This window comes from Struthio camelus, chromosome 5 (assembly GCF_040807025.1).
Source record: "Struthio camelus isolate bStrCam1 chromosome 5, bStrCam1.hap1, whole genome shotgun sequence".
Taxonomy (NCBI): Eukaryota; Metazoa; Chordata; class Aves; order Struthioniformes; family Struthionidae; genus Struthio; species Struthio camelus.
Genome location: NC_090946.1, coordinates 58,735,509 through 58,747,820, shown reverse-complemented (window position 1 = coordinate 58,747,820; position 12,312 = coordinate 58,735,509). Strand labels below are relative to the sequence as shown.

General features: G+C 47.4%; 1 protein-coding gene across 3 annotated transcripts; it reads left to right on the top strand.

Annotated features, from left to right (window-relative positions):
- Positions 1-493: 493 nt before the first annotated feature.
- ANGEL1 (angel homolog 1) lies at positions 494-11,997 on the top strand. 3 transcript variants are annotated; one of them, XR_011141595.1, is made up of 12 exons: positions 494-602; positions 2,496-3,095; positions 3,658-3,884; positions 4,525-4,594; positions 5,294-5,727; positions 6,424-6,550; positions 7,287-7,357; positions 7,431-7,541; positions 8,320-8,389; positions 8,823-8,986; positions 10,262-10,426; positions 10,781-11,997. XR_011141595.1 is itself a non-coding variant. In XM_068946644.1 (11 exons), exons 1-11 carry the CDS (start codon positions 539-541, stop codon positions 10,807-10,809), a joined length of 2,061 nt encoding a protein of 686 aa, XP_068802745.1. In that variant the 5' UTR covers positions 494-538; the 3' UTR covers positions 10,810-11,997. The 3 variants fall into 3 exon arrangements, 2 of the variants coding, with proteins under 2 accessions (XP_068802745.1, XP_068802746.1); XM_068946644.1 differs by lacking the exon at positions 7,287-7,357; XM_068946645.1 differs by lacking the exons at positions 7,287-7,357; positions 7,431-7,541; positions 8,320-8,389; ... (1 more) ...; positions 10,262-10,426; positions 10,781-11,997 and adding an exon at positions 6,979-7,250.
- Positions 11,998-12,312: the final 315 nt, after the last annotated feature.

Below are 12,312 nucleotides of genomic sequence, written 5' to 3'. Positions count from 1 at the left end.
AAATGTGGAAAGGAGCAAAACATTAAAAACACAGACTTCACCAGGACTTCTCATTAGGTGTGAAACTATCAGGTTTCAACACCTGACAGGTCTCAACTTTCAAAGGCTACAGCGTGCTGCTCTCGGGCAGCTGGGACTGTTTGATTTTGCAGAGCTGTAACGACCTATGGGCCAAGCACGGAAGGAGAACATGCTCCTGCACTGCTAATCCAATGCGCTTTTGCCTGGGCTTATCCGCGCCAGACGTTGTACCCTGTAAAATCTTGGATTATCGTGAACGATGCTGGGCGCAACCTGTAACGCAGTGTGATTATTAACTTTTCATGAGCTTAATTTGGCCCACGTAACTCCAACGGGTCATGTCCCTTCCGCAGGCCTCGGGGGGCGGCCCGCGCCCGACGCGGCCCACACGGGCCGCAGCCAGCGCCGCTGCGGGGCCGGGCCGCGGCCGCGCCGCCCCGTGAGGTGGCGGTTGAGGCGGGGCCGGGCCGGCGCGTGGCCGGGCGGGGCGGGGCCGGGGAGGCGGGGGCCGGGCGGGATGATCGGCACCGTGCTGTGCTACGTGCTGCTGCCCGCGGCGCGGCTGCTGCGGGCCCTCCGAGGTAACCGGCCCGGGCGGGCCTGGCCGCGGCCGGGGGCGGCGGGCGGCGGGCGGCCGGGCTCGGGGCGCTCGCCGCGGCCTGGGCAGCCCTGCGGGGCCGCGGCGGGGGAGGCCGCGGCGCGGCGGCGCCCCTCTGCGCCCAGGGGCGGCGGCGGCGGCAGGAGCGGCCCCCGGGGCAGAGGGGCGGCCGGGCCGGGCCGGGGGTGGGGGCCGCCTGCCCTGGAGAGCAGCGGGCCGTGCTCCGGGCGGCGCGGGGTGCCCACCCTGAGGAGAGGGCCTTTCTGCGCGCTTGGTGCCGCTCGCCACCGCTGCGGCGCTGGGGAGAAGGCCGCTGCTGTCGTTGGTATCGTGAGAAAGCCGTGGACGCGCACGGCGTGTCAGAGGTTTGTGTAAGGTAGGGCAGGGGTCTGCAGCGGATGGCTGTCAGAGTCCTCGGAGGAAACAGCTGCTGCCCGTTCTGCGGCACTTGTGGGTTTTATCCTGCTTGGAGGCCCAGAGCGATCTGTCTCCAACCTGCGCTGCAGGTTTTGGGGCATCTTTGGAGATAGTCTGCTTCAAGCTCTTGTTACTCCTAAAGGACCTTCAGGTGACGTATTGATGGACTCTTGTTAGCGCACATGAAGAATTCTCATAGTTTCCTAGGTCTGGCTGGTACTTCACGGTCCCTCGTGACTGTGCTAATGTAAGGCCACATTCCCATCTGAAGCTGTTCTCTAATCTCTAGCAGCCACTGATGTGTTACGGTCATAGTGACAAGCCAGCTGACTCTTCTGAAATTCAATTCTTCTCCTATAATAACCAGCTCTTTAGGTAATGGCATACAAAAACATTACATTGATGCATTTGAGTTTCTGACATTCATGAACTTAATTACAAAACTACAAAGAGGAACATGGCTCTTAATGCTAAATTTCTGCCATGCACAAAAAACTTTCACACAGAAGATGCTGGTAAAAGTATGCACAGAGATTGCTGACCTCTGTATGTTACTGTTCTGGGTGGCTGACTCTTGCAGGGATACAGCAGAGAAAAAAAGTGATATGCAGATAACAGAAACTGCTGGTCAACAGTAGGAACTATATCTGTGCAGAGTTTGTAGCAAAAGATCAATACCATGATCTCTTACCTAGGTACAGGTGGCAAGATTCTCTTTTTCAACTTTACCCCACCAATATTAGTATATTCAAAAGTGCTAGGTGAACAGCAATTTTTTTTATTATTTATGACTGATATCAGTCATCAGCTGGTCTATAATTCTTCTTATCAGGACCCCTTCTATGGTTATGTTATGTCTAATGAGCTTTTTAAGTTCTCATATTGGTCCCTCTGCTGCTTTTATTTTTTAATTAAAGGACAGTTTTTCTTCTATAGCACATTTCAGTGATATGTTAAACAACAGTTTTCCGTTCTTTTAGCAGAGCACTACTTCCCAACTGAATCCCTGGGAAGAAATCTGCTTCAAAATTTCTAGGAAGTGGTCACGTGCAAGAGCTTTGTATTTATGCACTCCCTTAGCCAGCTTCTACAGGCTGTAGCTTTATATATGTCATTCAGAGCTGTTACAACTTCCACAGTGCTTTTTAGCTTGGCTGACTGGCTGTGGTGCTGCCTATGCTAGAACTGCTTTCTCTAGGGCTGGTGAAGCAATTGTCATCCTGTACAGTTTCAGTGACTTTGACTAACATAGCTAAAATTGGACTGTGGCCTACCATTCAATAAGAGGCAGGGTAAGTTACTCAGACTATAACTGTTTTTCTTCAGAGAAGTCATTTATCTTGGTTGCTACTTTGAATGGTTCTACGGCACTGAGTTGCAGCGATGCTTAAAGAAAAGCAGTGAATGAGAAAGGACTTTAGTCACTTTTGTGTTGTGTTTTTTTTTTTTTTCTGAGCAGATGCTTTCTTTACCTGTCGAAAGAATGTGCTTCTGGCGAAGAGCGCGTCCACCCAGGTAGAGGGCATCTTTGCTGCAACCAGAGGAAAGTCGGTCCCAGAAGAGCAAGAAGCCCTGCTCCAGCAGTGGCTGGAGGAAGGAGCAGGGAATTTACCAGCCAGTGAGAGTGCTCCAGCAGTGGGGAAAGTATCGGCCACGCTCACTAGTGACTGGTTAGAAGGTTCAGAGCTATTGATGACTAGCCTTAGTGACCTGAACTCGGCTCCAGAAGTCACGTGGTGTGCTGGTCAGCAGCTCACAGAGCTACACACTTTGGCATCTTCAGAACCACAAGATCATGCAGTGGCTGAACTGGCAAAATTACCAGCAGAGGAAACAGTGGCTGTAGTAGGCAATGCCCCTTGGGCAGCTATAATGCCACAGACGGATCACCAGATAGTTGGCTGTGCCACTATAGATGTAGAAGGGCAGAATGAAGACCCAGCTGTGCTGGCGTGGAGCTTAGCACGTGATGCAGAGATAGTGCCAGTGGAGTCCCCAGCCTGGACCATTCAGGATATGGAACAATTTCAGCCTCTCCCGACAGAGGTACCCTACCATGGTCAGTAGTAACAGCTCTGAATCTAATGTTTAGTTTGGGATTTACATTTGTAATGAACTTTGTCAGGTTTCTGTATGTGTCTGGGCAAGGTGAGTAGGTCTGGGCTACTCAGCTGTCAGTGAGAGTGCTGTCAGTGAGACATTGATTGTATCTGTCCATACAGAAATGACAGGATCTGCTAGTGAAAACTATAAAGTGAGATTTTGCTAAGGGAGGGCTAGTCACAGCTAGGGTTCTCTGTGCTGTTAGACTGTCTGATGTTGATATGCTTGTATCTCAGGATTTGTGCCCAAGTGCTGACCTCCTATTACAAAAAGTACCCAAAATGTGATTGAGTTTTTCAGTATGCCTGACTCTGGTCTTCCGTTATCCCATTCTCATTGACAGCTATCCAGATGAGTCAAAAAATACTCGGACCCCAGTCTAGGTGAGAGCTTGCTTAGAGGCTAGAATACCCTAGGTTAGAGAATTAGACTGCCTGTTTTGTGGATCCCAGGGACACAAAAGTATCAGCAGAGTACGCAGCATGGCTCTAACCTGGCTTCTTTTCTCTTACGGATAGAGATTTTATGGAGAGACTGGGAGGATCTTTCTGTCCAGCCCTACGTGCTAGAGCAGGTCTCAAGAAACATGCCTCTCTTTGAATTTCGAGTGATGTCTTACAACATCCTGGCCCAGGACCTGGTGGAACAGGGTCTTGATCTCTACTTACACTGCCATCCAGACATCCTGAACTGGAACTACCGCCTTCCAAACATTTTACAGGAAATCCACCACTGGGATCCTGATGTAAGTAACGAGCTCCTTCCACGTTAGCGTCACCAGAATTTGAATTTCTTGTTTGATCTACTGGTGCATCTCTTTTTAAGAAGAAAAAAAAAGTACTAGGAAGGTGCTGCCTGCTTGGCTACTTAAGGCTAATGCCTCTGAGACTATCAGAGGCCTTGGGTGTAAGGTGTCTTTTTTGTTTTGGTTTGTTTTTTTGTTTGTTTGGTTTTTTTTTGGTCTCTGTATCTTGCTTTGACTGTGTCCCTGTAGAAACTAGTTATACTTTGATAGTAGAGCTTAACTACTTGAAGAGTAGAAGTGCATGAAGAAGAGAGAATTTGTTTTGGGGGGAAGGGACCAGGCTTATAAGGCAGTACAGAAGGTAAAGTGTACATGGAAGAGGACTTCATGATTTTCTCCATTCCCTAAGTCCTCTTTGGGTGATGAAGGAGCTTCTGCCTCATCACTGGGTAACTGAAAGAGAAACAGATGTGACCCAGAAAGTTGTTCTCTAGCTGGGAAGTGCAGGACAGAGTTGCAGTGATGGCCTTTCTGGTTGCAGGGTTAGTATGCGAGTGCACTCTTTCACTTTCTTCCTTCCTCAAAACAAGGTAGCTGACAAATACTGATGGAGCGAGTGAGGTCTCTGCCTTCCTTCCAGGTTCTGTGTCTCCAGGAGGTACAAGAGAACCATTACTGGGAGCAGCTGGAACCGACATTCAGGATGATGGGTACGTCCTGCTTTTTATGTCTGTAGCTCCAAATTGTGGCGACTGGCCACGATGTTCTTCTGTACGTCCTGTTTCCTTGGGTAGCTGCTGGCCTTACTTCTGAACTCTCTGCCTAGACGTTTCCCCCTTCAGTCTAATTCTTACTTAGCTTTTTTTGTAACTGATCTTTCTCCCAGTTGACAGATCAGAGTAACGAAACTGAGATGGTCCTGGTATACAGGGAGAGAAAAAAGACTCTTGATAATGAACTGTGATTGAGACAGAACTGGGCATAATACGATGAGCCAAAGGAGTAGAGGTTGGATTCCCAAGCACTGAGTACTGGTGCCCTAACATTCCTAGAGCCAAAAGAAAGAACCAAGAGCCAAAGAAAGACTGATAGGGAATGTGAAGTGCTACATTACGAAACAACCAGTGCTCTGCAAGTAGGCTTGCTCTTTGGCCAGTGAGAGCTGAGGAGTTTTATAGTTATAGCCCAGGTGTGTTGTAGAAAACAGGTTGAAAATTAGCAGAATGAGATTGCATAGGTGTTGGAGAAAGCTTCCTGCTGGACAAGTGTACTGGATTGAAGATCAGCCTCTTAAGACGTATAGTAGAGACCTCTTCTGCTATGTAGACTTGTTCAACCCTCCAACTAATGGTGAGGAGGCTGAGGAAGTGGCCAGATAAACCTTCTAATGAGTGTTGGTTTCTCTTCAGGCTTTGCATGCTTCTATAAACGGAGAACTGGGAGGAAAACAGATGGCTGTGCAGTGTGCTATAAGCATAGCAAGTTCCAGCTGATCAGTGTCAGCCCAATAGAATATTTCCGGCCTGGTCTGGATGTCCTCAATCGGGATAACGTGGGCTTGGTGCTGCTACTACAGCCTCTGCTCCCAGAGGGCTTGGATCTGAAGATGGCCAGTCCTTTGTGTGTGGCCAACACTCATGTTTTGTACAATCCCCGGCGAGGAGATGTCAAACTTGCGCAGATGGCCTTGCTCCTAGCAGAGATCGACAAGATTGCAAAAACTACTGAAGGCAGCTACTGTCCTGTCATCTTATGTGGTGACTTGAACTCTGTACCTGATTCTCCACTGTACAAATTCATCCGAAATGGTCAGCTTTCCTACCATGGGATGCCAGCGTGGAAGGTAGGTGCCAAACAGAACTGGGATTGGATAGCTCTTTGCTGCGTGCTGCTGCAGAAATGCATAGCTGTATTCTTCCTCTCACGAGGAAATAGTCCCAACATTAAATACAGTTATTCCAGACTCTTTTGTTGTGCCTCCAGCACTGCTGAGGAAAGAGACAGACAAGTGTGTGCATATTGTTTCCACCACTGCTCTTTTGGTTTCTCTTAAGGCAGACCAGTGATAATAGACCACTTAATTGCAGGTCGTGATTCTCCCTTGCTATGGGATTTTGATGACTGGGTGACTGGAAGCAGAGCAAAGTACTAATTCACCAGGAGTTACCAGAGCTTTATGTGGGTGTTTGATGTGAAAAAAGTTTTGCCCACGAAATGGGCACCTATGGTAGACTTCCTGTGATTTCCTGTTACTGTGTATCCATGCTCAAATAAGTTGCTCACTTTCAAGCTAAATCATCGGTTCACAAATAGAAGTCCGCAAGGTACTTTCAGGTACTGTCAGGTGACTTTCAGCTAGCTGTCTGTCCCCCTTATGTGAGGGTTTATTATATCAGTGCACCGCTGTATTCTGAATGGCTTATTTCCATGAAGACATCCTGCCAATTTGCTCTTGGCAAGTATACGCATTGCCTATAGCTTGTAAAAGTTCTGTTCTGTGTTGCTGATGTTTCCTGTCCTGTTCCTGGCTTCCTTGCAGGTATCTGGACAGGAAGACTTTTCCCAACAGTTGCATCCACGAAAGCTGCTGGCCCCACTGTGGCCAAACTCGCTGGGTGTAACGGACAACTGTCAATATGTCTCTCTGTGCCCGTCAAAGAAAGCGGGTGAGCTCCAGTGTGCACTGAGGACATGAGCTGGCTAGGGATGCGCAATATGTGGGCCTTGCTCTCTCTCTCTGATTACATGGGGCATATGTTGCATGAGGCACTTGGCAAAGATTATCTCTTTCTCCTATCCCTTTGCTTGATACATGGTTTCAATTTAATTTTTCTGGAATTTGTCACCATACCCTAATTTCTGCCACTTTCTTTCTCTAATCAGGTAGTGAATGTCCACTATGAGTAACCCTTCCTCTGCACACCTCATTTATGTTCCCCAATTGATGCTTTTGTGCAGTTGTAAACCACCTTCAGCAGCAACAGCTTCCAGTTGGAAGTGTTTATTGGAAGGGGTTTTGAGCATTGTTTGCACGCTCCAATTAAGAACCCATTGCCAAGAGCCCACTTAAAATAACGACTAGCCTCTCCTCTAGGGAGGATTCAAAAGAAGGAGCTGCCGCTAAACAGTTCTTGTTGGAAGCTATGTGAATGTAGAACTTGTGTTCAGCTTGATCTCCAGAGCTGCTGTTCCTTTTTAGGTAAACGTTTCCTTGGGTTGCATGTTAACTGAGCTCCTTAAATCCCTTGAACTTGGTGGTATTTCGGAGGGGACATTTTTAATTGTGGCATGTAGGTGCTGACAGTGATGGATACATTAACAATAGGGATTGCAATAACTGGGCTCTGGCCTGCGCGCTGTTCCTCTACATTGCTACATCTGTTCTATATTTCGGTTTTTAAGTGATTCCCATTCTGATGGTATCAGAGTGCTTGGATACTAAAATCTCTCTGGAACAGAAGTCTAAGGAGGACGTAAGTATACCCTGTAGATGTGACTTTTCTACTGTTACTTTTTTTTCCCCTTAACTAATCTTTTTCTCTGCAGACAGACGTAAGTACAGCCGGTACTTCCTGCTCCAGTTCCATTTTTGTGATGTTGCCTGTGAACGACCACCACAGTTGATCTTCTTGGAAGGTGTGACAGATGCTAAACCAGGTATTAAAGGGAGATTTTCCAGCTCTTGAGTCTCCTAGCTGAATTTTGATGAAAGACTCAGATGGAGGTAATGGTTGGGAGGAAAGGGGAACTAGCACTATGTGCCTTTGTGATTACTGATGGATTCTCTGAGGGCTTGGAGGAGTTCAGTCTTACAGTCCTTACATTGCAAGTCTTGCAATACAGACCGTGTGTCTTGAGATGCACTGAGATTCAGCCTCTTTTTGAGGCTGTTTTCAATAGAGCCAAATATTTTTTTTCTCTGCTTCAAGATTTATGAAGGGAGAACAAACCTGAAGAGTGTCAAGTCACACTGGCCGCAACATAAAGATCTCTGGATGCTGGTACTCAATACATACAGCCTCACTTCTGGGCTTTGTGGCATGGTTGCTTCTGCTCTGTCTGTTTCTGTTCTGCCTTTCTGGCCACCTGTTTTAGATGAGTAAGCTGTAGGCTGAGACAGATGAAGTTTCTTTGAGAGCAAAGGTTGAAGGACCTTGAGCTGTGATAGTATTAAATGCCTTAAGGGCATGTCCTTAACAGGACAGAATTTTTATTTCTCAGCTGTTTGCAGTGACCTGCTCTCAGGATGTTCCTGGAAGTCTTGAGTGGGGCTTTCCTTCAAATGTTTTTCTTGAACATGCCTGTGACTGGAAGCTATCTGCTCCTTTTGGGCAAAAGGACTTGTTTGGTCTCAGGAGAAATTTCTCAGACTTAGGATGAGCAGCCTGTTCCAGGCTGCTGTAGGTCTTTCCAGAATCTCTCTGCTCCTTTGCAGACCGTCCTGCACACTGGCCCAAGCATGCTGCTGTGGTGAATGACCCTGATTCCCAGCCCTTCTTCCCAAGGTAATCTGGTGCACCTTCCTGGGAGGAAGTCCTGTCTCATTGTCCTGACCAGTGAAAGTCTGGCTGAAGTAAAGACTGAGATAATTGTGAGGGTAGAAGAGAGTAAAGAGGGCTGTCTGGAATAGCTGGACTCACACAAAGTTGTCCCAGTAGCTGGGAGATGTCATGCCAACATGGGGTTGATGAGATCAAGAATGAAGGGCGTAGACAGGACTGGGTATTTGGGAGAAAGGAAGTTCCTAGTCTGCTTTGTCTCTAGTGTAAGTAGAGTGAATAATGCTGAAGGACTGTTTCTATGTATGTGTTCACAAACATAGAAATAGTTTGAACTGTTGCATCAGCAGGGGAACATCCAACTTCAGCTGTGACTGCAGCACTGAAAATGGCATCATCCTTTTTCCCATCTTAGTAAATGCTGGCTGTTCATGTGCAGGTCTTCAGGTGTTATTCAGCATGGTCTCAACCTGACCTCAGTCTACAGCCACTTCCTGCCACAGAGGGGGCGCCCAGAGGTCACAACCATGCCCATGGGGCTTGGAGCCACCGTTGATTATATCTTCTACTCAGCAGAGCCTGTGGAGAATGGGAACAGAGGGGGTGAGTATGGCAGTGTGGGGCTCATTCCCGCTGTGCCAGGAGACGGCTGTGTGGTACAGAAGAATGCAACTTTGTGGTGGGCAATGTGTTTCATTAAGCTGGAGATGGATCTACAGGGTGTGACTGTGACCAAAATGTTGCACAAAAGAGAAGCAGCATTTGCTCAAGTTTCATAAGAAGACACTGTGCACCTTTGCTGTGGAAGAGCTTAAGCTGCTCATTTTAGGTTCAAGTAGCCTCTGAGAAAGCCAGAATAGAATGTATTCTGCTTCTTGTGTGCAAGTACCTACTTGTGTTCAGAGAATCTCAGAATCGCAGAATGGTTGAGGTTGGAAGGGACCTCTGGAGACCATCTAGTTCAAACCCCCCCCCCCCCCCCAAGCAGGGTCAGTTAGAGCACGTTGCCCAGGATTGCATCTAGGCAGCTTTTGAAGATCTCCACAATCTCTCTGGGCAACCTGTTCCTGTGCTCTGTCACCCTCACAGGAAAGAAGTTTTTCCTCATGCTCAGTCAGACCTTCCTGTGTTTCAGTTTGTGCCCGTTGCCTCTCATCCTATTGCTTGGCACCGTGGAGAAGTCTGGCCCTATCCTCTTGACACCCTCCCTTCAGATACTTTTGCACATTGATCAGATCCCCCTCAGTCTTCTCTTCTCCAGGCTGAACAGGCCCAGTTCTCTCAGCCTTTCCTCATAGGAGAGATGCTCCAGACCCTTAATCATCTAGGTAGTTCTTGATCATAAGCAGTGCTGAACCCTAAGTTCAAGATTTGGACTTCTGGTCTGACTGAGACCCCACATTGGCCTTAAAAGGAGGCAGCTTTTGTTGCCTTACACTGATACTACCTCTCTGCTACCTGGAGCTGGAGTTAAGTTGATGAAAGACTGCACGTAACTGCATCTGAGCTGGTTTGGATCAGGTCAGCATCAACTTTGGGGAGAAGGGTAGGAATGAATAGATCAACCCTTTCTCAAAGGAGAATCTAAAGGCATCTCTAGGAGCAAGTGCAGTGAACAGCGGCTTTCCATGTAAGCAGCTTTGAGGTGAATTTAGCATATACTGAATTCCCAAGTATATGAGTCCAGAGAACAGCGGTAGTATAGGATGCTCACTGCTTTCACATCTAGGCTCAAAGGTGCATGCAGTATTTGTGCAGGCTGGCTTTCTGCATCAGGAAAGGGGTGGGAGAGCATTGTCAAGCATCACTCTATGGGTATATAGAGTTAATCTACAGCATGAGCATCCAGCTGTTGTTTCCTTCCTTTTTCTCTATCAGGTCGCAGGCTGTACCAGGATGGAGCCCTGAAGCTGCTTGGCCGACTTTCCCTTCTCTCTGAAGATGTCCTGTTGATGGCAAATGGCTTACCCAATCCTTTTTGTTCATCTGATCATCTCTGCTTGCTGGCTAGCTTTGGCTTGGAGATCTCCAGCCTCAGAGAGGGTTAGTGTTGGTCCCCCTTCCCTAAAGAAAAGCTGTTCTGAATACAGCAGTTGAAGCTCTGGATGCATAATCTACTTGCAAGAAAACTCTTTTCCTTGTCATGTCCTAAAAGTCCCCTTCTCCTCTCGTACCCTCACAGAAAATTGGGGGTGAGAGAGTTGGAGCCTTTTGTGCATTGCTGTTTCATGGGCTCTGCAAACCTGAGCTACATTCCCAGCAGGCTTCCAGTTGTTTTCAGGCTTTATCATCTCTTAAAGAGATCTTTGAAGTTAACTTTCTTGTTTCCCTGCTTCATTTAGCAGATGTTCTAGTGCTGCAGGAGCCAACCTAACTTCTATGTTTGCTTGTCCCTAGGTGAGATCTTCAAGGAGCTGGGCAGTTGAGGGGCAGTGCTGTCTACTTCTAGTTAGTCAATTGCTGCCAAACAGCTGGGGGTGTATACACCAAAATTCTTTCATGCCAAAACAATGGTTCTTTTAATTTGTTAGTGATAGTTTATGAAGCATAGTCTTCCCATCCACTGGCTGTGGTGTTGCCTTCGAGAACGGTGTCCTGCTGACTGCTTGGAAATGGCTTTTACCTAATGATAGGTAAGGGCTGTCTTTCTGACAGAAGAGTTTGTTTGTGGACTTGAGCAGTTTCAACAAGAAGCTTCTTACTGTGTCTAAAGGACCTGGGAATGGGCTTGCTGGGAATGGAGCTGAGGTTCTACAGAACTGTCCTCAGGAGCTCTAGAAACACAGCAAAAGCCTAGAGGCCTTGGGGAAGGCTCCCTTCCTTTTGTGGCAGTCTCAGAACAGTACCTAGTTCCTTTGGCACTAGTAGGAAAAAGATTTAAGATTCTCTCAGTGGATTTCAGGTGGAGAAAATTGTCCTGTAAGACATGAGAACCTCAGGAGGCCATGGCTCTGGGAGGTCCCAAGAGAGAGATGAAAATGCTTCAGAGGAAGCAAAGCTGTCAGGTGCAAGAGCTGATATTTCTCACTTGTCCTATTCTTTCTCTGTGCCCTCCTTATTCCAATTGACCAGTCAGAGGTCAGATAGCCAACCTACGGCATCTTCCTGGTCCAGATGGAAGTTCATGCTACTGCTTTCTTCTGGAGCAGGCTGTGTTTATGTAGGTAGAACCTACAGGACTGACTCCTGTCTCTTGGCAGGAGTTGGGAGGGAGGGGAAAGTTGTGTACTTAGAGCCAGAGCATCAGTCACTTGGATCCCAGTATACCTTCGGTGTCCTGTCAGCATAGTTACTAGTCAGCAGTGGCTTGGTCAGTACGAAAACAGCAGAACTGGATGTGTTCCTGGGGCAGATTCTGCAGTTTGGCCTAACTTCTGGTGCTCAGCTTTCCCTGTGAGAGATGAGTGCAATACTGGCAGAAGCCCTTTTAACCTTCTGCTCATAAACGAGGCAGGGAAATGTGGTTCCACCTCAGTCAGATTTCTGTGGAAGGGTACAAGAAGACTTGAAATATCATTGCCTTTTCCTGGGTTGTATTGGGGGAGTTTCATGTTTTAAATGTTACTTTCTTAATCTTATTCAAAAATAAAAAATTTTGTAATTTAAGAAAAACACATACTAACTCCAGCACCTTGTGCTCCTGGCAGCTAAACCCTCCAAGGACTTGGAGGAATGCAGAGCTTTGCATGGCTCTGTTTGTCTGGCAGTTGCACTAATTTCTACAAGTACTCTTATTCTGGTTTTGTAATTGGTTTTATTTGCAAGGGGGAGGGGAGGAAAGGGAAATCTGTGCCACTGCGAGAGCTTTATTTATCTGCCACACTCTTTCCAGGTTGCCAGAAAGCAGCCTGCTTGCAGATAACACCTACCAGTTGGCAACATTGGAACAGAAAACTTGGAAGACATTGAAGGTTCAAAAAAACACCAAA

Coding starts and splice junctions, on each gene's coding strand:
- ANGEL1 (XM_068946644.1), top strand. CDS start 539: ATGATCGGCACCGTGCTGTGCTACGTGCTGCTGCCCGCGGCGCGGCTG. Junction 603..2,495: donor GCTGCTGCGGGCCCTCCGAG/GTAACCGGCCCG, acceptor TTTTCTGAGCAG/ATGCTTTCTTTACCTGTCGA. Junction 3,096..3,657: donor GACAGAGGTACCCTACCATG/GTCAGTAGTAAC, acceptor TCTTACGGATAG/AGATTTTATGGAGAGACTGG.